The sequence below is a fragment of the Vicugna pacos genome, chromosome 6 (genome assembly GCF_048564905.1).
Source record: "Vicugna pacos chromosome 6, VicPac4, whole genome shotgun sequence".
In the NCBI taxonomy this organism is placed as follows: Eukaryota; Metazoa; Chordata; class Mammalia; order Artiodactyla; family Camelidae; genus Vicugna; species Vicugna pacos.
This window is the reverse complement of record NC_132992.1, coordinates 85,224,515-85,251,997: the sequence shown is the minus strand read 5'-3', so window position 1 is coordinate 85,251,997 and position 27,483 is coordinate 85,224,515. Positions and strand designations below refer to the sequence as shown.

The 27,483-nt window shown below is 53.6% G+C and overlaps 1 protein-coding gene across 1 annotated transcript in view; it reads right to left on the bottom strand.

Annotated features, from left to right (window-relative positions):
* Positions 1-27,483, bottom strand: part of RIN3 (Ras and Rab interactor 3) — a 103,649-nt gene that overhangs the window by 4,819 nt on the left and 71,347 nt on the right. The window contains exons 5-8 of the mRNA XM_072963624.1: positions 27,023-27,114; positions 18,390-19,955; positions 16,125-16,433; positions 4,582-4,713 (exon numbers count right to left, since the gene is read on the bottom strand). Coding sequence (XP_072819725.1) covers positions 4,582-4,713; positions 16,125-16,433; positions 18,390-19,955; positions 27,023-27,114 — 2,099 coding nt within the window. The remainder of the gene's footprint in view (positions 1-4,581; positions 4,714-16,124; positions 16,434-18,389; positions 19,956-27,022; positions 27,115-27,483) is intronic.

The following is a 27,483-nucleotide window of genomic DNA, read 5'->3' as shown; positions in this document are numbered from 1 at the left end:
TTTTAAGAGAAAAGGCAAGAGTTTGTACAGATGCGTACAAGTCTACCCTACTTGACTTGTTAGAGGCTTTAGTTAAAATTTTTGAGGACTAGCCTTGTTGAGCCCCTCACTTTAGAGACAGTGGGGTGACTTGGCCAGGGACTTGGAGCACTTCCCTGGGCCTCCCCACTCACCAGGCCTCTCCCCAGCTCTTTGGGGACCAGGGCAATGATTTTTGACATGAGGCCCATTCTGCTAGTGAGCTACCCAAATCCCATCTTCTCCTTCTTCCTAATTAACTGAACTCTACTTTTCTGAGGGGTGAAGTAACACTCAACTGAAAATTCTCACTTCCCAGACTCTCATGCAGCTCAGGGTAGAGGGCAGGAGACCCTGTTCTGGATCTTAGATGTAAGTGGAAGTCCCAGGGTGGGGCTTCCAGGAAAGCCTTTTGTAAGAGATAGACTCAGTTAGTGCATCCTTTCGGGTTTTGCTTGTCCCCCTTCCTCCTGTCTGGAACACAGAGGTGAGCCTGGAGGCACAGCAGCTGTTTTGTGAACAGAGGCGATGGGCACAAAGACAAAGGTTCACATCCTAAACAAAAATGGAAAGAGCTAGGTCTACGATTTCCTGATAACAAGGCTAAAAATTGCCATCATTATCAGCTGCTTACCCCAGGACTTCTTGATGCAAGAGAAAACCAGCCCCTCACTCTGATTTAAACCATGATTAATTACATGAGGTATTTGCAGCCCAAAGCATTCCTAACTGCTACATTGGATGAATCTGACTACATATTCCTACAAATTCCACAACCAACATGGGAAAAGTTCACACCCTGGCCAGGTGGGTGGGGGTATGATAAAGGGGTTTATGGCTACAGGATCACTCACCCTTTCACAGCAGTGTAGGAATACATTTTTGAAATAGGTATGTCAAGGCCAATATGGAACTTGGTGTCTCTCATCAGAGAAGGGCCGGTAGACCACTCATGTGTCTCCTTTTCCAGCCCAGCTCAAAGCCCACGTGTGCCTGTGTGTGCTTCCCTGGTGCCTCCAGCCCTTGCTGGCCGAGAGTCCCTGTTCCCTACTAGGCATTCCTCCATGGTCCCCTTTCCCATTGTGATCATGCCCACTGGCTGGTAAGGGAGGAGCTGAGTGCAGTGCACAGACTGGGAATGTTCAGTCTTGGAGTCAGAGTGCAGGCCCTGGGTCTCCACCTTCAGCAGACAGCCCTGCGCTCTTGGGTGAGTTAGTGTCCTCCATGCTTCCATCTCCTCATCTGCAAATCCCATAATGTTGTGAAAAGTAAATGCAATGAATACACCTGAAGTGCAGTGCTCAGTAACGTGTGAGTAATGCATGGTGGTCAGGATACCTAAGGGAGGTGTTCTGGAGGTTTCTCACTCCCTTGGGCAAAGGGGAGGAACCCCAAGCCCTGCCAGATCCCTCCTGCCTGCTCAAGCCCTGCTTCTTCACAGCCTGCAGGCCCTCCCAGCAGACTTTCCTTCGACTTGGTGCCATGTAATTCCTGCCATGACCACAAGGTGGCAGGCGACTCCTCCCACCGTGAGTTTTGGAGCCCGAGTTCTCTTTGGGTAAAGTGTGCTGTCCACTGATGGGAAAACTCATCACCTCTACAAGATATTCTTAGCCCAGCATGGCTAGCTGTCAGCCAGTGCGCAGAGGGGACATGGGTAAAGGAATACATGAGGGTGCTTCTGGGAGAGGTTCGGATTTTGAGCTGGCTCCAGCCAGGTGCCCAGCAGCTGCCAGGGTCTCCCATCTGCCCCATAATTGCCCAGGGGGGTGGAAGAGGAGAGAGGCTAGGAAAGGGCCAGGGTCCCATCAGCCCAGTGTCAGGCCCTCTCTACTTCTGACAGAAAGTCCCTGATCTCTCACTCCCCAAAAACCTGCTGCTAAAGAAGTGGGACCCAGTCACTGGTCTTTGCCAAATGATAGCACGTGGAACCAGTCGAAAAACGTGAAGGTCTAAAGTGCAACTTTCTGTTGAATGTGGATCTGTTTGTTCATATGTACTGTGAAACACAAGAGGGCAGAGGCCTTCTCCATCTCTCATCCTGCCCCCTGCGGCCTCTGCAGACGGCTAGAGCACCCAGATGGTCAAAAAAAACCCAATCCAGCCCAATGCCTTCCCTTTTCCAAGCCAGAGAGGGTAAGTAACTCGCCCAAGGTCTCCAGACAATCAGAGGCAGAAATCCAGCCTCCAAACCACTCTTTTTCCTACACCCTGCATTAGTTCTCCTCTTAGGATGGAGCAACTGAAGTTCTCAAGAGTGGGGACTCCCTAAGGGCCTGCCCCTGTCCCGGGCATCTCTGACTCTGCAGAGCGCCACGGGCAAGGACTGGCCACAGGGGCGCTGCCACTCCATCCCGTGCCCCTCCAGGCAAGCCCCTCTCTTCACTGTGCCTCAGAGGCTTAGGTGACAGAGCACCCTGTGCACCACCACCCAGCGAAGACAGGAGGCTGAAGCTGGGGAAATTCAGGAACCGCTCCCTCTCCTGCCCCCTGCGCTCCGTCCTCCTAATCTTGGGCCCAGATACTTCTAGCTGGAGATCTCCCAACTGGCAGACTTGGGTGGAAGCCACTGTCCATGCTGGAGACCCCCAAGTCATCTTACTCCCAGAGTCCAACACCTGTGAGTTTGGGCTGTCCTGGATGCTGCGACCTCTCACTCTGGCTATCGGGGTAGGAACAGAGAGAGGGGCAAGGAGGCACCCACACCACCCAGCCTGCATCCTAGCGTGTGTAGTTTGGCAGAAAGTTTATCCTCTGGCCCTCAGAGCTGCCGCCAGCAAGGTCTGATGCTGCTGGGAAGGGCGATGTGCGAGGCTCTGCCCGGCGTCTTTACTTCCAGCAAATACCCTATTAGATTCCTTTAGAAATCTCCCCAGAGGGCCAGAATCTCCCACTACTTAAGTCTTTTCAAAGAGGCAGGCTGCAGGGTATTTAGGCAGCTTTGGGTCAGAAACTGTGAACTGCTTAAGATCCCCATGTAGTTTTATTTGTACTTGGCTTGTCTCAAAACTGTTTAAGGTAGCCCTATACATAAAATAGACAGGCAACAAAGACATTGTATAGCACAGGGAACTATATTTAATATCCTGTAATAACCTATGAAGGAAAAGAACCTGAAAAATATATATATATAACTGAATCACTTAGCTGTATATCTGAAACTAACATAATATTTTAAGCCAATTATATATACTGCATAAAAAAATACTTCATGTAGCCCAGAACAGACTAGCTCTCCTGTCTGCAGAACCTCAGCTTTCCCACCTAAGCCCTCTGTGGGCTTCGAGAACAGGAAGAAAGACACCAGGAGGTCATGGCAGGATTGGGGTGGGGGGGTTCAGGTCCATAAGGAAAGGGTAGTTGGGCCAAGGATGTCCCTGCCCTTTCCCTGCGGCCACTGTGCCTGGCCTGGAGCCCCGTCTGCAGCAAGGACTCAGGCTGCGGATGGAGTAGGAGTCAGGGCCGCCAGGGTGTGGCTGACCACTGCCGGAGAGCCAGCCAGAGCTCAGAGCATCTGCAGAGCCCCACAGCCTCACTTCACCCTTCCACCCCTCAAAGGGCTTTCACAGACACTGTTTCTAAGACCCCACAACAACCTGAGGGGCAAGGTCAATCCTTCATGGCTTTACACGCTCCCCTGAGCTTCCAGGAACTCACAGAACCAGCCACGTCATCTTCTCACCCTAGAGACGGACATAGGCTAAAAATGCAACAGATGCAAAGAGGGCCAGCTTATCTCAAGAACCGCAAAACCCAAAGGGGCCACTCTGGGCCTGAGATTCTCTGTCTCCATCTTTCGGGGATGATGTCTCAGAGGGCAGTTCAGGGCTCTCTCAGAACGATATCTGGGCTGGCTGCAACTTAGGGATCCTTGGCGGAGGGTGGCTGAAGCTAAGCGTGTGGGAGGAAGTGGTGGGAAGGAGGAAAGGGAAGGGAAAGTGAGGGTGGGACCAATTACACCCTCACCAGCATCCTACAGGGGAGTGCATGGCCCTGTGCCCACAGCATTAACCTCTTCCCACTGACGGGTACCTGGCCCAGGGCTGGATGAGCAGAGGGCTGAAAGTCCCCAGGGCCACCCTTGTCTAAGAACTGACCCTTATTCCCTGCTCAGACTCCTTCTCATGGGCACTGCCCGTCACTTCAGCCTTATCTTTTACATTGTCAGCAACTGCTGTTCCCTCTTCAAAGAACACCTTTCTCCCTCTTTATCTGACTGGCTCCTATTTATCGTTTGATGCTCAGCTCAGGCATCACCTCCTCCAGGAAGCCTTCTCTGATTGCACAGTCTGATTAATGTGTTCTTGTACCCTCTGTGCCTCCCACCATTCCAGCCCTTGTCAAGCATCGGTGACATGGTGTCTTTACTGGCCCAGCTCTCCTGCTTATCTGTGAGGTTCCTCAGGACAGGAGCTGTATAAGGCACTGTGTCGTGTCCCAGGGCTCAATGGAGTCTGGCACCCAGAAGGTGCTTATTGGGCCACCCAGCGTGGCCCTGGCATGGTGGGGTTGGGGTGGGAGATGGGCCCCGGGAGTCTGGAGATAGGCTGGTGGGTGACTCACCCTCCCCTAGCTGCAGGGCGGGATCCATGAGCTCCATCATGTACTCCACATTGAGAAGCATCTCCGTGAGGTTGCTGCGGGCCAGCACATACATGAGCACAGGCAGGAAGTCGTCTGCTCCATAGGGCTTCCCTGGGAGAGAAAGGAGGCAGAAGGAGGTGAGAGTGAGGCTCTGCTCAGGGCAAGGGGACAATGGTTCGCTGGGTGGGGGACGGTTGCCCTTGGAAGAGGAACCTTCCTGCTTCCTCCCAGGACAGGGGCGACCCTGGGATCAGCCTCGTTGGGAGGCCTAAGACGCAGTTCGGGTTTAGGAATAAGGAACTGAGAAAGGTGCCCTCTGCGGAGCAGGCAAGCCCAGCCCCTTCCCCTTCCCAGCTCTTCCCCTTCAACGCCATTTGTGGCCCACTCGGCAGTCATGCTCACGGCACACTTATTCACAGACCCACCCAGAAGCAGCTATCTGTCTGCCACTGATGTCTTCTGCGGAGTCTCCCCTTTCCTTTTAACCACACCTCCCTCTCCCCCTGCCAAACAGAAGCTCTCCCTCAGTCAGATACTACAAGGTCTGAAGCTCCCCTCTCCAACCTGCATTCTTTTTCCCTAAGCAGTGCCCTTTCCCAAGGGTTGTTTTTTTTTTTTTAAATGTTAAATATCTCTCAAAGAGATAACTTATCTCTGCTGCTTTTGTGGGAGATGTTCATGGGGCTCAGAGCCTCTTGACAGAAATAGATTCCTTGGGGAAGGAGGGACTTGGAGGTGGGCCTTAGAGATGCCCTGATGGTTTTTCAGGGTATTTAAGAGGATGAAATGAGAAGAAGAATGTGAAAGTGATTTGGTGCTGGTAAAGCGCAGTGGAAAATTGAGCTATTATTGGCATCTATGTTCTGCTTTCTCAAGCAGCCTCCATTTTCCACCCGTAAAATGAATAGGCTGATGGGGTTGGTAACACACACCACTGAAAAGCAGAGCCAGACCCTCATATGAGTCCTAGCGCACCCCTTACCAGCTGTGTGACCTTGGGCTAACTGCTTTACCTCTCTGAGCCTGCATTTCTAGTCAGATATAAACTGACACATATAGCCTGACACCCTACGGGGTTCTGCTGAGAATTCTGTGAAGTGATTTACATGGAGCGCTCCTACACTGTCCCCACAGAAATGCCCTCTAAGCAAGAACATCCTTTTTTCTTATTCCAGCTCTGTGTTCTGAGGTTCTCTGATTTGTTTCAAGTTTCCTGTGCCTTCCCTGCACAGAATTAGTCAGTTTTAGAGAGAGCCTTCCATAAACCTTTATGAGCCTGAGGCACGACTAAAGAGTTTCTAGGGAAATATTATTTTGTGCTTGGAGTTGTTTTTCATGTTGATAATTTAATTATTAGAATTCTAGCACACAGGAGATTTTTCATTTGATTTATGAATTAGGGAACAAGGCGTGTCTGGCAGCACGGATGTGGAACAGTCCTGTGCCTTTTGGAATTCACCTATAACTCATGCCTTGGCTTAGAGCTGACTGAATTTTTACTCTGCTTCCAAGAAGCATTCCATCATTTTTTTCTTGGTATTGTATCAATAACTCACCAAGGAACAGAATCAGGCAAGTTAATTTGCTTTTGAGCAGTAGTTCTCAACCAGGGTGATTTTGCCCTTCAGGGGCCGTTTGAAGTCACTTTTGCTACTGGCATCAAGGCCAGGGATGCTGTTAAAACACCCGACAGTGCATAGCACAGCCCTTTGTAAACATGAATTACTCAGTTCCCAAATGTCTATAGTGCCAAGTGGGGAAAACCTGCTTGAGGGGACAGCGGCTTTCAGCCAGAAGGATCATCCAGCTGTGGCCCTAGGTCTGAGGACTGAGAGGGGGGCGGGGAGAGAAGCCCTCCAGACGGTGGCTCTGTGCCCGGTGGGGATGGCAAGTGCTTTGCCCTTTGCATCTTTCCCCCATGCTCTTCTGGAGAATCTTGGCAACCCTCAGATGGCTCTGGGGCCCATCTCCTTGGTTCCCACCACGTGTGTTCAACCACCTCACTGAAGGGGACTCTCGAGACCCCACATCAGTCCCTCCAAGCACTTTCCCTCTGTCTCCCCAGGACACACAGCGCTGCACTGCAGAGGGCGCAGGGGGTGGTGCTGGGTGAATGAATGAATGAATGAGTGAATGCTGAGCTCCCAGCAAGACCTCAGATGCGCCTCTACAGAGACTCCAGGAGTCCTTCTGCCATCAGAGAGAACTCAGAATCACCACTTCCCACTCAGAACGACATTCTGCCGCCATCACACTCCCACGTGACGCCCTGCTGTGCTGAATCAGGGCTGAATCCACGGGCACTTTCACTCCTTCGCACACACAGTTCCCTCTGCCAGGGATGCCCTCTCTACCTCTCCCTCACTAACTTCTCATCCTCCCACATCTTCAACCACAATTGGGTGGTTCCAGCTCCACCTCCCTTACCTGTGACTGTTTCAGAGCCTGCCCTTTTCCTCGGGCTGTGAGCTCCATGAAGGTAGTGATGGAGGCTGGGTGAGCTTGGGTAAGTCACTTAACCTCGCTGAGCCTCTGCCCCATCACTGCCTTCCCAGTATCCAGCACAGGGCTTGGGATATAGGACACTGACAGAGAGCTGAGCTGAGCTGACCTACATGTGCCCCGACCAGGCACCACTCTGTCCTGCCCAGGGTTGGGGCTGAGGTCTAGAATACTAGGATCCACTGTGGGCCTCAGACAGTGGTGTGCTGGGAATGCTTAGCAACTGGCTCTCCCCAAAACATAAAAAGCTCTGATTTGTAGCATTTGCTAATTTCCATGGCATATATATTTCCATAGTGGCCAACTGCAAGCTACCAACATGACCATGGAGTGAGGAAGAGATGCAGACAATGGGCTCCCAGTACCATCATTGACTTAGCACACCAGCGGCCTTGGATTCACCAAGCCCAACCTCACTTGATGGGAGAAATTTGCTCCAAGTCTCAAGGCTGGTCAGGAGTGGAGCTGGGATTAGAATCTGGGTCCTTCTTCCCTGATGTGGTGAGAAAGACCCACACAGGCTCCCTGACTTGAGAGCTATTTGTGGACAAATGTAAACCTTAAGCATCATTTAAATGTGCCGGCTCCCAGCAATATCCCAGGGATGGTGAGGGATGCATTCTCCTTCCTGTGAAGGCTGGAGCCCACGGCTCAGGGCTCAGGGCTCAGCCTCGCACACACAGGGGCCTGAGGCAGCACCGTTGAGATGCCGGGGCACAGCTGCAAAATAATTCGCCTGTGATGGGAACATCTGCCTTGCATGGATCAGAGATCATGTCCATCAGGCTTTGCCTGTGAGAGCCCTGCTGGGCTGCAGTCTGCATTTCCTGGAGATTCCTGCTTTCATTTTTGCCAAAGTCACATCTGTTTTCCATCTGTAGATGTTGGGGGGAGCCAATTACATTTTAAAGGGGTGGCTGGGGGGCATTTTGCATGTTTCACCAACTGGGAAAATTTGGAGAAGAAGAGCTCTGATAAAAAACAAGCTGAAATGTGCACACCTGGGTCCCCCAAGCTGTGAGGACACTGGATCAGGAGGCCCCTGACTTGACCACTTACCTAGCTGTGTGATCTGAGACACTCACTTGGAGCCTCAGTGCTCCCATCTGCAAACTGGAGATAATGATAAAACTCACTCAGTCTGTTATGTGGGGCTGTTGTGAGCATCAAATGAGAGGCTGGATTAAAAATAAGGTTCTGCCTTTCAGGAAGCATTTTCTAAAAGAGGGGTTGGCAAACTGTTTTCTGTAAAGGGCCAGATAGTAAATATGTTTTAGTTCTGCCAGCCACATGGTCTCTGTCTCAACTATTCAATTCAGCTTCTGTACAAAAGCAGCCATAGACACTGTGCAAATGAACGGATATGGCTGTTGCAAAACAAATTATTTATAAAATCAGGTGTCGGGCCAGAGTTGGCCTGCAGACCCTGATCTAGAGGAAAGACTCTATCATCTTATAACTGCCCCTTCAAACCTGTTGCCTGGGCTCTGACTGAAAGCGGTGGCCATTGCAACAGTCCTGGGGCAGCTGAGGCTCCAACCATGATCCATTGGGTCCTTATCCTCCACCACGATTCCCACTTGATACCACGTCCTTCCTCCAGGAAGACTTACCCCAAGACCCCCACTCCCCACCAACTGAGTTCATTGCCCTTAAAATGGGTTTTTCTGGCCCTGTCACTGCAGAATGGAAAAACAAATATACATGAACTCAGAGAGGCTTCCCCTACCTTCCAACCCAGAACAGCAAACTCCTTCGCACTCTCCAGGCCCCTAAGGCTGTTTCATTCATTCTAGTGGCAGGTTTCGGCGTCTGAGGATGTATTTTGTATTTGTTTAATTGTTCATTGTCTGTCTCTCCCCACTACAGTGAAAGCTTTAGGAGGGCAGGACTTTCTTTTGCTCACTGTCTATATTCAAGACCTCAGCAGTGCGGGGCCTGTGGTAGGTGTTTGGTAAGTATACTTGCTGCATGAACGTATGAACGTCAGTTATCACACTGCACGACTCGCTTGTTGAATGCTCTCCTCTTCCACCTGAATTGTGACCATCCTAAAAACAGGGACTGGGCTTTCCTGTTAACATCCGTATTGTCAGTAAATGCTGAACTGCTGAGTGAATGAATTTCTGTGATTAAAAACACAGGATGGCAGGAAGCGGACACCACTGAAAATGCGAGGTTTTACATGTGCTTTTGCAGCGGAAGCCTTTTCGTTAAGGGGTCTTTTGTACGAACTTGGCTTCTCTGGTTGATCAGAGTTGGACAGCAGGGCTGGCCTGCTGTTTCCCCTCCTCTTCTCTTCCCCCTGCAAGATGTCCCCAGCCCCTTGAGTGTTCCCGGAAACCAGTTTGAAAACTAATGTCTAGTCTGAATTCCCAGCAGCACAGACGCAAGAGCTGGCGCCGAGGGAGGTTCCCTGTAGTCTGTTGACTGCCGTGAGATGTGAAGCCCGCCTCGCTCCCCTGAGCTTCCCAAAGCTGCCCTTTCTGGTTGTTTGTGCTTTTTGCAGATGCTGCTTAAGTCTCAGTTCTGCTTTGAGCGTCACCGCATCCCTGAGGAAATCACTCCAGCTCCCTGGGTTCCCCTTTGGAGAGCTCAGCCCACAAGCCCGTTGGCCACTCAGGCTGTGGGCTCAGAGACCCAAAGCCAAAAGTCCCAGCCTGGCTGGAAAAGGTATGAGGTCATTGTGACTGGATCTGGCCTCTCTGAGGTCATCTCTGACCCCAGGGCATCCTGGAAAAGCAGGAGGGCACAGCGGTCCAGGATGACCTGGATCCAAGTCCCAGAACCACTACTCACCTGCTCAGATATGACCTCAAGCCTGTGCTGCTTAACCTTGCAGAGCCTCAGTTTCCTTGGCTATAAAATGGGGATAACATAGTGTCCATGTCTCATGGAGTGGTTGTGATGTTTCAGGGAGAAGACAGACAGAAAGCGATTAACATGGTGCCTGCTGGGTTATTGGCATGTGAGAAATGGTAGACGCAGTTATTATACAAGGCGAGAGGGTAACGTGTCTTCTAATCCTCCAAACACATCTCAGAGGTCCCGAACCCCGTTTCTATTGTGCGGCGTAAAAACAAGGTGGCGCTTCCTGCTAGGCCTGGCCCATATGTTCTCTCTGTCTTTCTCTCTGTCACCATACGTCAATGCCCAAGGGGACTCAGAAAGCCTCCCTCGGCCTGAATCCCTGCATGACTACAGGGAGCAGAGCCACAGCTAACCCCCCCAACCCTCCTCCATTCTGTTGGACTTACATGAATGAGAAATCAATTTGTACTTGAGTTAGAGATTGCAGGGTTTATCTGTTACAGCAGAAAGTATTTCCTTAACTAATTATCTATTTACATACCTGTCTATATCTATTTCAAAAGACCAGCCAGAAGTCCAGCACAATACTAATCGTCTTTCTCAACAATAAACATTAGTGACCTTTGTCATTAGAAATCAGTTCAGATTTTTTATACAAATTTTAAAAAACCAACAGTCTGACCTCCCTCTCTGTTCTGTCTACCCTCAGTCAATGTTGCAGACGGGTCGTTCCACGGCCCTGGGGTCTCCCTCAAGCTCTCTCCTCCCATCCAACCCCCAGCCTCTGTCCCTGCTTGAACCAGCTACACAGACTATTGAAGGAAGAGAAAAAAGCAGCCTGTTGGCCTCCACGGCCCTCTCGGATGTTGCCTGCTTTTTATCTAAGTTAAAAGAAGGTTCTTTGTATTCTTTTAGGAAGAATCCCACATTTGCATGCACTGCATTCCTCCTTCCTGTCTCCCCCGCCCATCTTAAGGAGGAGATCTTGAGCTTGAAGCTATTTCTCCCCAGCAGCAGGGTCAGCCCTGAATGTCTGGTCTTAGACACTGAAGAGGTGGGAATAACTTGTTTGTCAGAGTAATAATAGGAGAGACGACTGTAACTGCTCTCACCAAGTCTCCTGAAGTTCACGAGGAACCCAGTCTGCTCCTGGCTGCAGGATGGATGGCCAGGTTCATCCAAAGCCATTTGTCTCCGTGAACTACCCACTCCGCCTGACACAGGCCCCTAAACCTGCCACAGTGGAGGAAGCACGTGATCGGGATTCGGGACCCTTGGGACCTGTCTCCAGGCTGGTGGCCTGGCAGAGTGATGGAAGCACAGGCTTTGGAGTGAGGAAATTCTAGCTCTGAATCCCGGCCCACTCGCATCACGGGCATTAACAACAGCTACCTTTCTGGAAAAGCGGGCCTGGCCAGTTAACTCAGGCCTTGTGTCTCCAAGTTCCATCCTTTCCCACGGTCTCTTCACCCTCTCAACCCCGCAGGTCCTGCCAGCAGCCAGGCTGCAAAGACACAGTTACTATTGCCAGGATCGCACTGCGGGAGGGACAGGAGGGTGGAGCTTCCTCCCTGGACAGGAGGGGCTGAAGCAGGGTGGGTGGAGGTGGGGGTGGGAGGGGAAGGCCGTTCTCTGCTTAGAGGGGCTCAGTGGTAGAGAGGTAGGCAGCGCCCAAGCTGCAGCTGTGCCCTCCAGGGGGTTGCTCGTGGCTCCCAGGCCTCCCACGTGGGGCTGCAGGGCCGCGGACCACACTTTGAGTAGCAAAGTGCTGGAAGCATCGGGCAAGGGGAGGTGAGCTGAAGGCCTGAGGTAGAGGACCTGGTTCTAGGATCACTGAATGTCAAAGTCAGAAGAGAGTTTAAGAGTCGGTTGGGATTTGGCTGAAAATGCTTAACCTCAGTCTAACCATGAGGAAACATCTGACAAACACACAATGAGGAACTTTCATTATAAAGAAAAAGATGGGGGCGGGGAGGGCAACCTGTATTCCTTACCATATCCACATCATAAAAGGCAAAGAAAGGCTGCAATATTCCAGGTTAAAGGAGACAACTAAATTCGATACTTGACCCTTGACTGGATCCTGAACTAGAGGAGGAAATGCTAAAAAAAAAAAAAAACCTTGTTAGATCAGAGACAACCTGCAATACAGACAGTGGGATGGAGAAAAATACGGTACCGATGTAAATTTATGAAGCAGACTTTACTGTGGTTGTGCGATGGAATGTCCCTGCTCTTAGAAGTATTTGGGGTAAGGGGCCAAGATGTATATAACTCAGCCTCATATGATTCATGAAAAACTTCCATTTGCATAGAGACAGAATATAAATGATAAAGCAAACGAGATAAGATACTAACAGTCCACAAAGGGTACGTGGACGTACCTCTTCTCATGTACTGTTTTGAGTCCTGAAGTTTTTGAATTCTGAAATTATTTCCAAATGTAAGGTTTGGGGGAAACAAAAAGCCCAAGAATTTAGCAGCAGAACTGGTTCTTTCAAACAAAATCCCAGGTGGAACCCTGGGTGTAAAAGAGGGACAAGCAGGGTTGTCCGGGGTCAAGTCCAGCCTAGGGTCCCACCGGTGGCCCCTGGGGTGCCTCCTGGAACCCAGCTGGGAAACCACCGATTGGGTTCAGCCTCCATGATTCTGGGAACATGGTGAGGAGGCAACCGTTCCTGCATCCTCAAGTCTATTGGACACTCAGGCACACGTTTGGCCCCATGTGATCCTTGCAGCAGCCCCGATCCTAGCCCGTTTTTAAGTGAGAAAACTGAGGCTCTGGAAGGTTAGTACCTCCTTGGGGGCCTACGTGCTCTCCCACACCGTGCATGGCGACCTGAGAGGCATGTCTTGTCTTCCCCATTTTACGCACAAACAGAGGCCCCATGAGACTCAAGCCCAAGGCTGCCGCACTGGAGCTGGGGCTCAAACCCAGGTCCCCGGATGAACTCCCAAGTCCCTCCTCTTCTGGGCAGAAACTGCCTCCTCCCAGGTGAAGAGGCTGAGGCTCCTAGTGGGGCAGCCTTGAGCTGCTAAGGGCAGAGGTGAGATTGGGAGCCACTGGATTCACAGACCAGTCAGTGCTCACTCAGCAGTGGGAGGGAACACACTGTCTCTTTCTTGATGAGAAACCCATTTGTTCCTGGTGAGGAATCTTCACATGGAGCCCTGACCTGGCCCTGAATTTCTGGGCTCAGAGCCTTCCTGCCAGGAGCTGGCTTCTGAACCGGCAGAGAGATGCCCACCTCCCCCCACCCCCCACCCCTTCCCCACCAAGGGCCAAGGACAAGGAAACTACGAGCAGCCTTGTTCTGCTCCGTCTTTCACAGGCTGTGCCCCGGGCTGGGCCCGCCTGGCAACTCTCTTTCTTCTCCCTCCAATTTAGCCATTCCCTTCCCCATTTCCTGCTCTCTGGTAAGATTTTAGCCAGTAAATTCACTGTTATCAAAACTCATGGTGTTTGAAGTTAATGCCAAAACACTGGATGTTTATAAGAACTGCAGGAATCTCAAGGCTCCTGAGTAAACGGGGACTCACTGAGGATGCAGTCACCCTTTTTGGGCCCAAAGCTGCCTTCTTGATAGCGTAGAGCCCTTGGCCCTGACTCTGCCCCGAGCCTGGCCTGGCAGGGAGAGTGGCTACCCACATCAGCAGTTCAGACAGGGAAGGTAACTGTCCCTATTAAGTGTGGTTGGATGCAAACTGCAGACTCATCTAAATGTCACAATGGCCCCGCAAGGTGGGTATGGTGCCAATTTCACACAGGGGAAACAGGCTCGGAGCACTGAAGTCACCTGAACACAGTCTTACAGCTGGGACGGAAACCTGGATCTTTCTCTGCCAAATTCTTCCAAGGTCCCAGGCCCACCTGTCTGTTCTCCCTGAAGCTGCTCCCAGCAAAGGGTCCTGCAGGGCTTTGGCTCTTTCCCCTTTACTGCCGCTCCCGCTCCACACCATGCAGGACACCCCTGAGCCTGCCTTCCTCCAGGGCTGCTGCTGATCAGGGGCTGCCTTGCCCTGAGGGCTGCCACGCCGCCACGGGGACTTCACTTCAGCTCCACGTCCCTGCTGGGGGCTTGTGGACACTTTCCAGGGTTCCACACGCTGGGAGCGAGTGTGTCCGACTCTGAGAGCTCTGGGTGGTGCAGCCTGTGCGCTGACCCCGCCTTACTTCCTTGGGGATGCTTGAGGAGGTTGCTCAGTTGTGGGGCTCACATGCCAGTCTGTTCTCTGGGCTCCAGACTGCACAGGACACCCCGTCTGAAGTCTAACTTCCACTCCATGAAAAAAAACTCCACTTCGACATCCCATCTCTGCTACTATCCTCTCTCTTCCAAGCACATTTCCAATATTGTGATAAAGGGTTAATATGCAGTTGTAACTCAGCATGGTATCAGCTTACAGGCAAAAACATTCATTCCCATAATTGACCGCTGGACACATGTCAGTTTAATCCAAAAGGTGATTCCAACCTGGAGTTGTGGCTTGTGCCAGGTCTGTGAGGGAGCTTTTCTAGGGTGAAGGGACTTTGTACCATCCTCTAATCATACACGAATAAGTGCTTTTCGTTGGCCAAGCTGGCCTGCTCTTCTCCCAAGCAGATGGAGAACCCCTCCCCTAAGACAGCTACCATTGGTTGAGCCTACTGTGCCCTGAGGCTGACATTTTACATACATTGTTTCCAATATTCCCAAGTGACCATGTGTGTCTCCTGAACCATTAGGGGTCTTAGTTTCACCTCTTTGTGAAATAGCTTCCTCAGATGAAGAAACTGGGTCTTAAAGGGTTAAGTAAATCATTCAAGATCACACAGGTAGTAAAGGACAGTTTAGGAAATTGAACCCAAGTCTGTATGGCCACAGAGGCAACCATCCTTCCACTGTCCATTACCATGGTTGTCATGTACAGTTACACAGGTTGCTTATTGCACAAGGGCATCCAGCTGAAGGGGTAATAAGGGGATGAAATCCAGCCAGTATTCTGTTCACTAAGGTGTGTACCATGGCACGGTGATGCCTGTTCTTGTCTGCCTGGAGGAGCACAGTGGTAAACTGATTATAAATGGTCCTAATGATTCCCTCCCTACATCTGAAGCCCTTGCCATGTGTCTTTGCAATTCTTCTCATCAAGAAGGGAAGTCTAGTTCCTCACTTCTGAAATCTGGGCTAGTCTTGTGACTAAACAACTCAGTAAAACATGTCAGAGTGGCACTGTGCCAGTTCCAGCCCAGGCCAAGAAGCCTAGCAGGCTGCACTTGCCCTCTTGGACCCCAACTACTGCCGTGGGCACAAGCCCGGGCTAACCTGCTGGAGGATGAGAAACGCCTGGCCCAGTCCCCCCAATTCCAGACCAATCAACAGCCAATCAATCACCTCACATACGAGCAAGGCCATCCTAGCCCAGCCAGCTTCCCAACAACCTCCTCTGACCCCGGACCGAAGCTCAGGCACGCCTGCCCAGATCAGCAAAACTGTCCCAGCGACTTCTGTAACTGACTTACGTGACCACTATGGGTTGAACTGTGTCCTTTCAAAATTCACATGTTGAAATCCTAGCCCTCAGAGTGTGACCTTATTTGGACATAGGGTCATTGCAGATGCATTTAGTTCAGATGAGGTCATGCTGGTGTAGGGTGGGCCCCTAATCCAACATGATTGGTGTTCTTACAAAAAGGAGCAATTTGGAGACAGACATGCACACAGAGAGCACACCATGTGGAGGCTGGAGTGAGGTTGTCACAGGCAAGGGACTACCAGAAGCCAGAAGAGGGGCCGGGAACACATCCTTCCCTGCAGCCTTTAGAGGGACTGTGACCCTGACGAAACCTTGATCTCAAACTGCCAGCCTCCAGAACTGCAAGACAATACATTTCTGTTGTTTGTCACCAGTTTGTGGAACTTTCCACGCCAGCCCTAGGGAATGAATATAGCTCCTTTTCCTGATTCATACAAAGGCAGAGCCTGGGCTGGGTTCCCTGCTTGCTTCCAGTGCGACAGCCAATCCTGGCCCTCCTCCCAGCCCTCAGGGAACCCCAAACGGTGCCCAGGAGTTCCACCCCTACTGTGCCTACTCCTGCCCCAGCAGGCCTCTGAATCTGGGGAGGCTTCTCTAGTGCCTTCCCAGGGCTCTGGAGGGGAAGCGGTCACAGACCCATATAGAGAGAGCCCCCACCCCCCAGCCCAGGCCCCTCCCGGCTGCCCTCCTACCTGGGTTGCCGAGAGCCATGGAGTCATAGATGAGCTTACAGGTCTTGAGTAGGATGGAGATCTTCTTCTCGGGCGAGTAGGCCTTGTGCATGCTGGCGAACTTCTGCAGGATCTTCTCCATGATGGGCACCTCCGGCACGCTGGTGGTCACGCCCAGGTCGGTGGTGGTGGTAGCCAGGATCACCAGCTGGTTCTCCTTGAGCTGCTGCAGTGAGCCATCCTTGCTGTGGATCTCATGCAGGCACGAGTTGATGGCTTCCTTCAGGGGCTTCAGGACACTCTTGTACAAGGCAGACTCCACAATGGCTTCTGCAGGTGGGCGAGAAAAGGAGGGTGAAGAAAGAAGCAGCTGCAGGGGTCCTGCCCTCAGGTCTTGTTGCCCAACAGTATGGCTATCCCCCATCCCTGGTCCCTGGAAGGCTATACAGCCCTGGCAGATACACCCCACAGTCTAACACGTGAGACACCATAGCACATTCTGCAGAAAGCCACACCGCCAAGGGCACAGAAGCCCCTGGGACCCATACATGGTATCCTAAGGCTTTTCACAGGGTGTGGCACAGATTACACCCTCACAGGGCCGCCTACCAGTACACAACCTCAGAGGACACTAATTACATGGGAGTTGTGCAGTACAAAACCTGTGCAGCTTTACCTTGAGGGCATGGGTGCTCAGTAAATGTTTGCAAGAGTTAATCTTGATGTCTCTCTTTCACGTCCCAAATCCACCTGACTGCAGTCTCAAGAATACAGTATAGCTAATACCTGACTTCTCATCACTTCTACGCTACTGCCTTGACCTGGGCTGTCATCATCTCTTGCCTGAGTTATGTTAGTAGCCTCTTGCCCTGGCTTCTTTTAGTCCATTCTCAACACAGCAGCCAGCATAATCCTGTTATGCCATGTCTGATCATCACCTTCCTGTGCTCAGAACCCTGTAATGGCTCACACTGAATGCACAATAGAAGCCAAACTTCTCCCCATGGCCTATAATCCCCGTCTGTGATTGGTCCCTGTGGCCTCTCTAACTCTTCACCTCGCTTGCTCATTGTGCTTATGCTGCTCCAGCCACAGTGACCTTCTTGCTGCTCTGCCAACCTGCCAGGCTTGCTGCTGCCTCAGGGCCTTTGCACCTGCTATTCCCTTTGCCTGGAGAAATTCATATGGCTAGTCACGTGGCTTATTCCTTTCTGTTTGAATGTCATCTTATCCGAGAGATGCACTGATCAGCTAGCAGAACAAAGAGTTAGTCATCTTTGATCTCAAAGCAACTCTGCAACAAACACACCATTATCCCTACTCAACAGATGGACCCATTCAGGCTCTGCTGCTGTGGGTCACACAGCTAGCTAGGGGCTGAATAAGGATTTGAACCCATGTCAACTTGACACCAAGGCAATGTTCAGCTTTGGTTGACAGTAGGGAAATATTCTTGGGAAGTCCTTTTGGCTCTACCTGATCCCCAGGGGAAGGTCTTAGCTATTAGCCCAGTAGAAGAGGTCCCAAGTCCTGTCCCTGGAAGGAGACACCTGCCCTATCCCTGGGAGGTGAGGGAGGGGCTAGTGTCCCATAGCTGAGCCTCAGCATAGGCCCGGATAACCCTCCCCTGCCACGCAGTCCTAGGGCTGGCCCATGTCTGGGTTTGGGGCTGGTCCTGGCAGGTTTGGATCCTCATCTGAGGGTCCTCATCCTGCCGTCTCCCTCTTCCCGTTTATTTCTCCAGCCTCTTCAACAGGAGAACACATGGTGCCCTTGTCTCTCACCCCACTCTTTGCCTTCCTTCCAGGCTCTCAGAGCCTCTGCAGCTAGAGGCCTGGTGACCTGCAGGCAGGGACCTGCAGTCAGCTTCCCCACACCCACTAGCTCCTATGTGACCTTGGCCAAGTCCTTTCTCCTTCCAAGACCTTTTACTTCATCTACAAGTTAAGAGAGTCCATGCCCTCTGGAGTCCCTCCACCTCTGAAGCCCCCACCAGATCTCCCGCAGAGCCTGCCTCTGGCTCTCAGCAGCCACGCGTTAGTAGTTCTTCTGCTGCTAATTGCTCCTGGTGACTTGGCTCCCTAATAAAACCAGAAGCATCCTGAGGGTGGGGTTCAGCCCAGCTCTTAGGTGATTGAGGTTCTTCTGCCATCTAACTGCACACATGGCCAAACTTGGAACTGAGAGGCAGAACAGCAGAGGGGTTGGTTCCTGGAAAGGGGGGATTGTTTGGGATTATCCCGGGCTCCCGCCCACTCCCAGGCCCTGCTGGGGACGGGGACCGACCTAGTTCCTCCTCAGAGTGCAGGGCGGGGTCCACCAGGGCCTTGAGCTCGGTGCTCTGCAGCAGGTAGCTCTTGAGCTGGGTCATCATGGTGCGGATCTCCTGCAGCATCTCGGTGCTGGAAGTCTGGTGCACCATCATCTCCAGGCTGTACACTTTGTAGTCCTGCACCAGGTTGCCGAAGTACGAGGCCTTGTCCTGGGCCAGCTCCACCACCTTCTTGTACAGCTTGCGGTTGTTGGAGAGGAAGGCATTGAAGACGCTGGTGAAGCTCACAAAGCTCAGGCGGTGGCGCGCCTTGTCCAGGATCATAGAGGGTTTCTTCTTCACACCGGGGCTGCTGAACTGCTCCAGCTCCTCCTCTGTGCTGCTGGTGGAGTAGGAGTCCTGGTCTGTGGCCGAGGCGGGCACTCCCAAGCTGTCCGAGAGGGAGGCCAGGGAGCCCTTGAACTCTGGGGTGCTCTGAGGTCGGGCCCCTGCCCGGGCATGTGGGCTCTGAGTCCTGGTAGGGGAGGCAGGGCCTTGGCTGTTTCTGGGTGGACCAGGCGTGGGGTTCTCTGGGGCTACCGCCTCCGCGGAAACCTCGGCGCTCTCCAAGGGAGCTGGGAGGACCGAGGCCAGCTGCCGGGAGATCCGTTTCTTCCTGGGGGGTGGGACTGGGGCTTGTCGGATCTTCCTTGGAGGCTCTGGCATGCTGCCCGGTTCGCTGGCTTTGGCCACTGCTTCCTGGCCTTGCTCTGTGGTCCTCTGAGGACTGTTGCCAGGGCTGTCTGAGGTCCCCTGCAGGTGCAGGCTGAGCGGGGATGACCTGGAAAGACCCAGCGCGTCCCCCTCTGCCGCCGACCCCCTGTCCACCTTCCCTGCACTCTGGTCCTCCAGGGACACCTTCTCAGAGATGCGACGTCTGGGAGGAACAGCGGGGAGGCTCTTCTTCGTGGGCACTGGAGGGGTGGAGGCCTGCAAGGGGGTGAGGGCTGCCCCCACCTTGCTCTCTTCCTCCCTGAGGGGGCCCAGGCCTGCGAGGGGGCGTGGGAGCCTCTCGCAGGCTGTCATGGGTGGCTGGTTTGGATGGTCCGGGGGGCCTGGGGCATGGGGTGCAAAGTCGGGGGCAGATGCTGGAGGTGCAGGAGGAAGGGCCTCTAGAGGCGGGGGAGCAGCCACTGGGGGAGAACTGGGCAAAGGGCAGGCCAGAGCAGGAGCAGGGGGTGGAGGAGGCTGGGTGGAGCCAGGAGACTGAAGAAGGAGCACCGGGGGAGGGGGCGCTGGGCGGCGAGGGGCCCACCTGGAGGTGGGTGAGGTAGCGTCAGAGGTGGGGGGCGACGGGAGCGAGGGACAGCTTCCAGGGGGTGGCTGGTCGGGCGGCGGGGCGCTGCCACAGTCCTCGATGAAGACTGGATTCACAAACCAGAGGCCGCTTCCTATGGACAGCTCGATTTCACAGGAGCTCTTCTCGTATGGAGCCGCGGCCCTGAGGCTGGAGGCTGGGGGTGTTCCGGGCGCTGGGTCTTTTGGGTGCTCCGCTGGGCTCCCGCCTCCTCGCCGGGGGTTCAGCGAGGAGTCCCAGAAGCCTGTGATGAGAGAGGGAGAGGCTGTCAGTCCTGAAGCCAGGCCCCCTGCCTGGCGGGGGTGATATTTGTGGGCTGGGTGGGGGCAGGCCAGAGGGAGGGCTGTCACAGCGTTTGCTTCACTGCACTGAGGGTTGTTTTTCCCTTTTGGACTGTTTTAAGCCTCTCCCACCACTTCCTGCCTCGAGAGGGGAAGCCCCGTGCCATCCTCCCCAGCAGTGCCAGGGTGGAGCCAGGACAGGGGTGGTGACAGGCTCAGCTCCAGCTCTGTCTCCTGGAGTGTGACAACCCACCATGGAGGGCACCAACGACCCGGGATGCAGGCACCTGTGGACACGGAGGGGTCCTGAGGTTCCCGCAGCTGACCGGCTGGGTGCCCTGGAGCAGGTCACTGGACCTTTCTAGGCCTCAGTCTAGTCATATCTAGAATGGAGGTCCCAACAGGGAAGGTGCTTTGGGCCTATTTTGGCCACCATGGTTGTCACAGCAGGAGGAACAAGCCTATGGATTGTGGCCAGTGAGCTCAGACCTGCCCATCTAAGTGAGGAATGCTTTCCCACTGCAGTGATTCTCTGGCCAATCTGGGAGTTAAAATAGGAAGCTGCCGCACGCCCCCAGCAATCTGAGTGCAGCCCGGCACTGCTGAGCTAAGTTCCAGCACGTAACTGTCTCTTGACTCAGCCCCTGGCTGTGACCACCAAAGCAGGCCTGTCCCTCTCCAGGCACTGCTGGTCAGCGCCAGGCTTGTCCTGGGTAAGGGGCACGGAAGGGCCAAGCTGAAAGGGCACTGGCGGTCGACCAGCTCAGGAGTTCTTGCCCTCTGGGTACCAAGCCCTACAGAGAATGAGACAGAAGCTCAGGACACCCCACAAAGGGCACAGGGGCACATTTTGAGGACAGTTTCAGTTGGCTGGCAGGCCACTCAGCTCACTCAAGCAGCATCTCCCGGAGAGGAGCACAGGACCCAGGTCTTGTTCAACCTGTTAATTTTAGAGACTGACAGTACGAATTCCTTGTTAATGATGGGGCCCGGCCTCCAGCCTCTCACCCAGAGCTCCTCACTCCTAGGAGGGAGTCATCAGTAAGAAAACTACCAAAACTAACATCACAGACAATAAGAGGAACAAACATGCGTGGAGCTCCGGCTGTGTGGGCGCCTCGCTCTGCATGGACATCTCACGGATCCCTGACCACAGGCCTTTGGTGTAAGTCCTCATGCTGTCCCCATGTTACAGATGAAGATAAGAGACCAGAGAGATTAAAGAACTGGCCCAAGGCCACCGAGTCAGCGAGTGAAGGAGCTGGGATTTGAACTAGGTCAGACTAGTTCTAACGCCCGTGTGCTCAGCCACTGGGTTACGTGACTTTCCTTCATAGGAACTTGCGACACTTCCCATCTGGGTTGCTCTCCTGGGGTGAGTGAGTGGTGGGGTGGCAAGCACCCCAGAACTGGGGATGTGGTAAGAACACAACAGCCTCTTGACATTGAAAGAAAGGAGACATTGCAAGATGGAGGAGGGAGCCCTGAGTGTGTGCATGTGTATGTGTGCATGTGGGTGTGCATTTACGGGACCCCACTAAGGGATGGGCACAGGGGTGTGGGTGTTTGCCACCTTGCTGGCCAGGGGATCACAAACCTGATCAAAGTGGCAAAGTGACAGTGGGGATGCTGAGAAACTGACTGGAATTGAGCCATGTGTGTCCATCCCCTCCGAGGTGGGGCCACTACAGGGGATGAGAACGGGGCTCATGGTTCACCCTTGTCCTGGGCAGAGACCCCATGTCTGGAAGCCTGAGGATTGTGGCCACCTGTCTCCACAGTAACAAGGATGACAAACTTTCCCGTGACTCTTTCCAATCTGTGAGGCTCTGTACACAGCCCAGCCACCACCCAAGGACACGGAGTGCCTGGCATGGGGTGGTACGTCTCCAGGCTCTCCCACCTTCCAAGTGGGCTGTTCTTCACAGCTGCCTGGGCGCTGTGCTTTGCTTTCCTCCAGGACCAGTCCACTCTCCCTGGTGCTTCGTACCGAGCACATGGAAGTTGTGGCCCCAGGGAGTGAGCGTGTGAAGCATGGTGTCCTGTCTACACACGCCCCCAAAAATGGTCTCCTTGGATGTTTTCCTAGCTAGGAGCAGCAGGCAGTCAGTTTGACTTAAAGGTGACTGGGCAGCAGCCCGTGGGTGAGCTGAGGCCCCCGAGGCTCACCTCCAAGTTCCCATATGACCCTTCCCTTGGGTGAAGATGGAAGTCACAGGGTAGACGATCAACAGAGCTGCCCAGCCACGCCTGGACACTCCCATTATTGCTCACCTAGATCAAGGCCACAGCCTGTCTCTGCCCACCCCCTACCCCGTGTCCCCAATCCAATTTTACTCCTGCCACCATGCGGGGCATATGGTAGGCCCTTGATTGCTGTGTGTTCAGAACCACTTCCAACCCTTTAGCTTGGCATTCAAGGCCTGCGGGATTTGGCCCTGTACATCCTTTCCAGCATCACTGACTGACTCTCCACCCCAGTCTCGCCACTGCCCACTTCTTCCTGAACATGCCACCGGCTGCTCCACCCTCAGGCCTCAGCTAGTGCCATTCCCTCTGCTTGGAATGCTTTTCCCACCCTCTCCACCTGGCAAACTCCTACTCATCCTTCAGGGCTCAGGTCAAACGTCTCCAGTCTGGTGGAGCCTTCCCGCGCCATCCAGGCCTCACCTACTCTCCCCTGGGCCCCCCCGGCCCTGGTGTGCGCGCTGACTGAAGAGACCATCCCTGCGGATGTACTTCTCTGGTTTCAGCCTGAACCACGGGGAGATGTCTAAAGACCAGACGTGAAGAAGGGAGAAAATGAGAGGAGGGAGGCCACAAGGAGGTCAAGGAGCTCCACAAGGGACAGGCCACCAGCCAGAGAGCCCGCCTCAGGATAGCAGGGTGGGTCCATCATGCTCAGAAAAGAACACAGTTTTCCACCTCTCAGACTGGGATTCCTACAAGAGCGGAACAGACAGCGTGGTTCAGGGAAATGGACCTGGGGTCTGGGTGACCAGGAACTGCTCCCCTGCCCCTAAGACGGGCCTGGGGGCTGCACCCAGCAGAGCAGACACCCCAGAGCAAATGCGGCTCTGAGGGGTGGGGGAAGCTGGGACTCGAGGAGCTGTACCCTGGGGTCTGGGGGCCTATTAGGGAACTCAGCAGTGATGCAGGTCTTTATGCTTAAAAAAAAAAAAAAGGAACTAGGTAACTTTCTCTGCAGCCTACAGAATGCCAAGGAGAAGCGGAACCTTGTCGTGCAATCCTAGCGGTTGGCAAGGCTGTGGGCATCTGTGCCCAAGGGCACCAAGCCAAGCTCAGCGGTCCCTGCGGGGCCCACACCTTCACTGCCCTGCGCTGCTCTCGGACTGAGGCAGACGTGGTGCTGGCCCTGCGGCCTCCGCCTTCCAGGTGTCCACTCCTACAATCCTCAGAGGGCCTGGGCTGGCCCAGGTGCTGGGCTGCAGACACTGAGAGCAAAGGCGACCAAGGTCTCACACTTGAGGAGCCCTGGGCTAGTGGCCTGATAGAGAGAGGATGGGTAAGTGCAGCCGAGTTCCAGACACCATGGAAACAGCCAGAAAGTCTGAGGAGACCAGTGAGTGAATGGTTTTGTGGCATTCCCACTGACGGGCTATTGGACAATCACACAAACTGGACTTTTCAATAACTAGGAAAATTCTCATTTACAACAGGAAGGAAAAGGCAAATCACATGCAAACTTGGAGGAGCTATAGAACATATGCTTTTTCTAAACATATTTATAAAATATTGAACAGACATACACTGCAAACACGTCTGAGAACCCCTGCAAATCTACCCCCTATTCACCGCTTTTCCTAGATGCCTTTTGCACTTGGGATCAACTGCGTCCAGTTGCGTGCTGAACCGCTCTGTGTTGGCCTAGTGGCCCCGACATTATACCTATGTAGCCTGCCCTTTCGAACGCTGGCTTTTCCAAGGCCAAATTCAGACCTTCTTATCTCAGCTCACAAGCAAACGTTCTGGGCCATCACGTGGTGCTGAGTCTGCAGGTCAGTGGCTCCATTTCAGCAACATCACCCCGGCTGAACGGCAGGGCTTGTGCAATGACTTGGGTACTTATGATATTCTAGTCTTTCTGTAAAAAGTGAGTAGAAGGCCAGAAAAAGAAAATTGCTGACAGAAGTGAAAGGAAACACATATGTCTCAGAAACTTACTTCAATTGCAAGATCATCAGGTGGGGATCGGGGTTAGGAGTCAGCGCCTGGCTGGCGGACGAGTTGGGACCCGGAAACGGGGCTTAACGAGGAGGCTGAGCTGTGTGCAGAGAGCCGCTTCTGCTGCCTGCAAAGCCTGGCTGACCTTCTGCTCCAAATCATGGAGACTCCCCAGTGTCCTTTCACTAAATCCTCTTTTACCTATGCTCATTTGGGTGGGTTTCACTTCTTTGCCACAAAAGCACCTTGCCTAGAACAATGTGGGACATGCTAGACACAAAGCTTGGTATGTCTGAATCCTTGGCAACTGCTGGGCTCCTAGCACACTGATCATCACGACCGCAGGTGAAGGTCGGCGAGGTCTGCCCATCTCAGAGCCAAGGCCTCTGGCCTCTGCAGGACGTGCCCTTCCAGCTCCGGGTCTCCATCCATTCTGGGGATGGACTGAAAAGTAAACCCTTCCTTGGCTCCAAGGAAAAACTCTTCTGATGTGCCTCACTGGACGTACTTCAGCGCTTGGGGACACCAGGTAGGATCAGAACCCTCTGGTTCCTAAGCTGCAGTGTACTCAGGTTTCATTTAAATTCCCTTTTCAAGGAAGTGACTGCTGACAATCTGCACTGTCACTGGCATCCCAGCTGGCAGTCTCACTCCTCCACTTCCTCAACGTGCCCGAGGCAAGCTCTCCCAGGACAGAAAGGCTTGTCTGTCTATGTGGTTCTCCCAAGAGAAGCAGCTTGTCTTACATACAGCACGTTCCTAGGGCTTAGGGGCAGCCCCCTCCCCTCCTCAAGGTGAGAACCTTTGCGGCCCCAGGGCAGCGGGTCCCAGAGACACCTGACTCAACCCACCCACAGTGAGGCACGGGCTGCAGCAAACTGACCCTTTTCTCAGAGGCAAACCTCCCCAGAAGGAGCTCACGCATCTCTCAAATTGGACTCAGACCTGGCCACTGACTCTTGCAAAAACAGAGAAGGTCAGAGTTATAGCCAAGAGGCAGCGGAGTGCCCCTGCTGGGCAGCAGAAAGCCCTCGGTGCACATCCCAGCTTTATTCTTTCCTGCCTGGAGCACCTTGAACAAGTTTCTCAGCTGTGCTAAGATTTGATTTTCTATCCGTAAAATGAGGATTACATAAGACACTGCCAAGTGTGCGCCAAGGAGTGTCACCCATGCCGTTTTAGGCCTCAGGAGGGGTGTCTTTGGGACTACGTGACTTAAGAGACTGTCACTCAGCCCACATGCAAGCTGCTGGGAGGGTAAGAGCCCAACCACAAAAATCTCTAGGGGCCAAGTTCAGTGTTTATTCCCAACATTAACTGAAAACTGGCCCTGAAGTTTATAAACGGTGTAAAGCCGACCTAGGAGAGCCCGGATAAAGAGTTCAGGGGCAGCACGAGGTAGTGGGTGGGTGCCGGAGCCAAACTGCCCAGCGCACCACGGACCCTGAGACACGTTATTCAGTCTCTCATGCCTCGATTTCCTCTGCCATAAAGTGTGATCACAGTAATAAACACTTACTTTACAGGGTTGTTTGGAGACCTGATGGGTCAATGCAGGTACAGAAGTTGGGTCACAGTCAGTGCTCATTCAGCAGTGACATCCAAGGGCCCGACCCCTCCTACTCCCTGGTCTTTGACCATGAGCCACCTTGGGGTACTGCTTACACTGCTGTCCAGAGGCCCCTCTGGGTGGGGGGCAGTGGCTGGTCTGGGAACCAGGGGTGGGGATCTTTCTGATCCCAGGTCTGCCTCTAACTTCCTCTGCGCCCTGGTCCTGCCCTGAGCGCTCAGGGTCACCCTTTCTTCCACTGGACCAGCACTGGTGAAAACATCCTGTTATGTTCCAGGCACTGTGCTCAGCCGTGTGTAGCAGGGGTTTCTGGGTATGGCTGAGACTGTTTTTGTACTGAGGTATAGCTGATTTACAATATTACAGTAGTTCCAGGTGTACAATGCAGTGATTCAAAATTCTCACAGATTAGACTCCGTTTAAAGTTATAAAATACTGGCTCTGTTCCCTGTGTGGTTTAGTCTTGATAAAGACTCATTAAGTACTTTGCTCCTCACACGGCCTGGCCTCTTCCCAGGATGGGGGGCCCAGCAGAGGCGGCTGGTCTGGATTCCTGGGGGCACCAGACTTGGTAAACTTGGGCTCCTCGAGGGCCAGCATGGAGAGGCTGAGTCAGAGGTCAGCACTGGCTCAGTGAAGCCCATTACATGAATGGGCCTGGTAAGTGTGAGCTCCTCTTACTACTACGTGGAAGCACTGAGAGCAGAAATCGTCTTGTCTTTTCATCTCCTCCCCCTCATCCCTCCAAAGGTCAGAGGGGTGGGGGGGCATGCTCAGAGGCAGGTGGTTGGGGGAGGCAGGCCAACGGGACAGGGGTGGGCGGGAGGCACCCTCTTGTTTATCACGTTCATGCTGCTTTTCCTTCTGATGAGAGCGGGGCTGGGGGCCAGGGCTGTGGTGGCTGCTGGCACTCAAGTCTCTGGCCACCACTGAGAAGGACCCTGGTGTTTGGTTCAGCGTCTCCCGAGTCGCTCCCTGGCACCAGGTCAGCCCACGTGAGCCCCAGTCAGCCCCAGCTCCCTCAGACCCAGCCAGGCTGAGGCTCAGACCTCCTGGGCATCTGGTAAAAGGCGCCACTTTGAAAAGTGGAAGAGTGTCCCTGCTCCCAGGGCTGAGCTTCCTGGGGTGCGGGTGGTCCCGTGGGAGCTGGGACTCCAGATCCAGCTTCGGCTCAGCCTGAGGGGCCATTCCTCTGCCCAGGTGGTCAGCGAGAACAGTTCTTGGGTCCCATTTCCTAAAGCCCGGCCACCTTCCCTGACCCTGGCGGGAACTTACCCAGGCCCAGACTGGAGATGGTCTCGAGGTCTGTGGAGCTGCTAGCCTCAAGGATGGCCTGGGGCAGCCGCAGCGTGAAGGGCAGTAAATCTCTGTGGAGACATGAGGGGTCGGAAGTCATGTCCGGGGCGGGATCTGTGTGTCCATTCCCGGCCCTCACTGCCCCTAAACCCACAACCCATACAGGGAGAACCCGGTGGCCCCCAGCTGCTGGAGTCTCCATGCAGACTGCAAACGTCCCTGCGGCCAAGGAGCGGAGCCCTGAGGCTGAGTGGGCAGCCAGTCAGATCCAGGTCCTGTGCCTGCACTGGACCCAGAGATGGCAGTGGGCAGGGTCGTGACCTTTCCCCAGTTTTCCTGGCCCCGGGAAGCCCAGGAAGCTTCCTCTAAAGGTGTTCTTCTGGGTAAAGCCGGTGACCCATCCCCTCTAGCCCTCTGACCCTCACTGCTCCACACTGAGA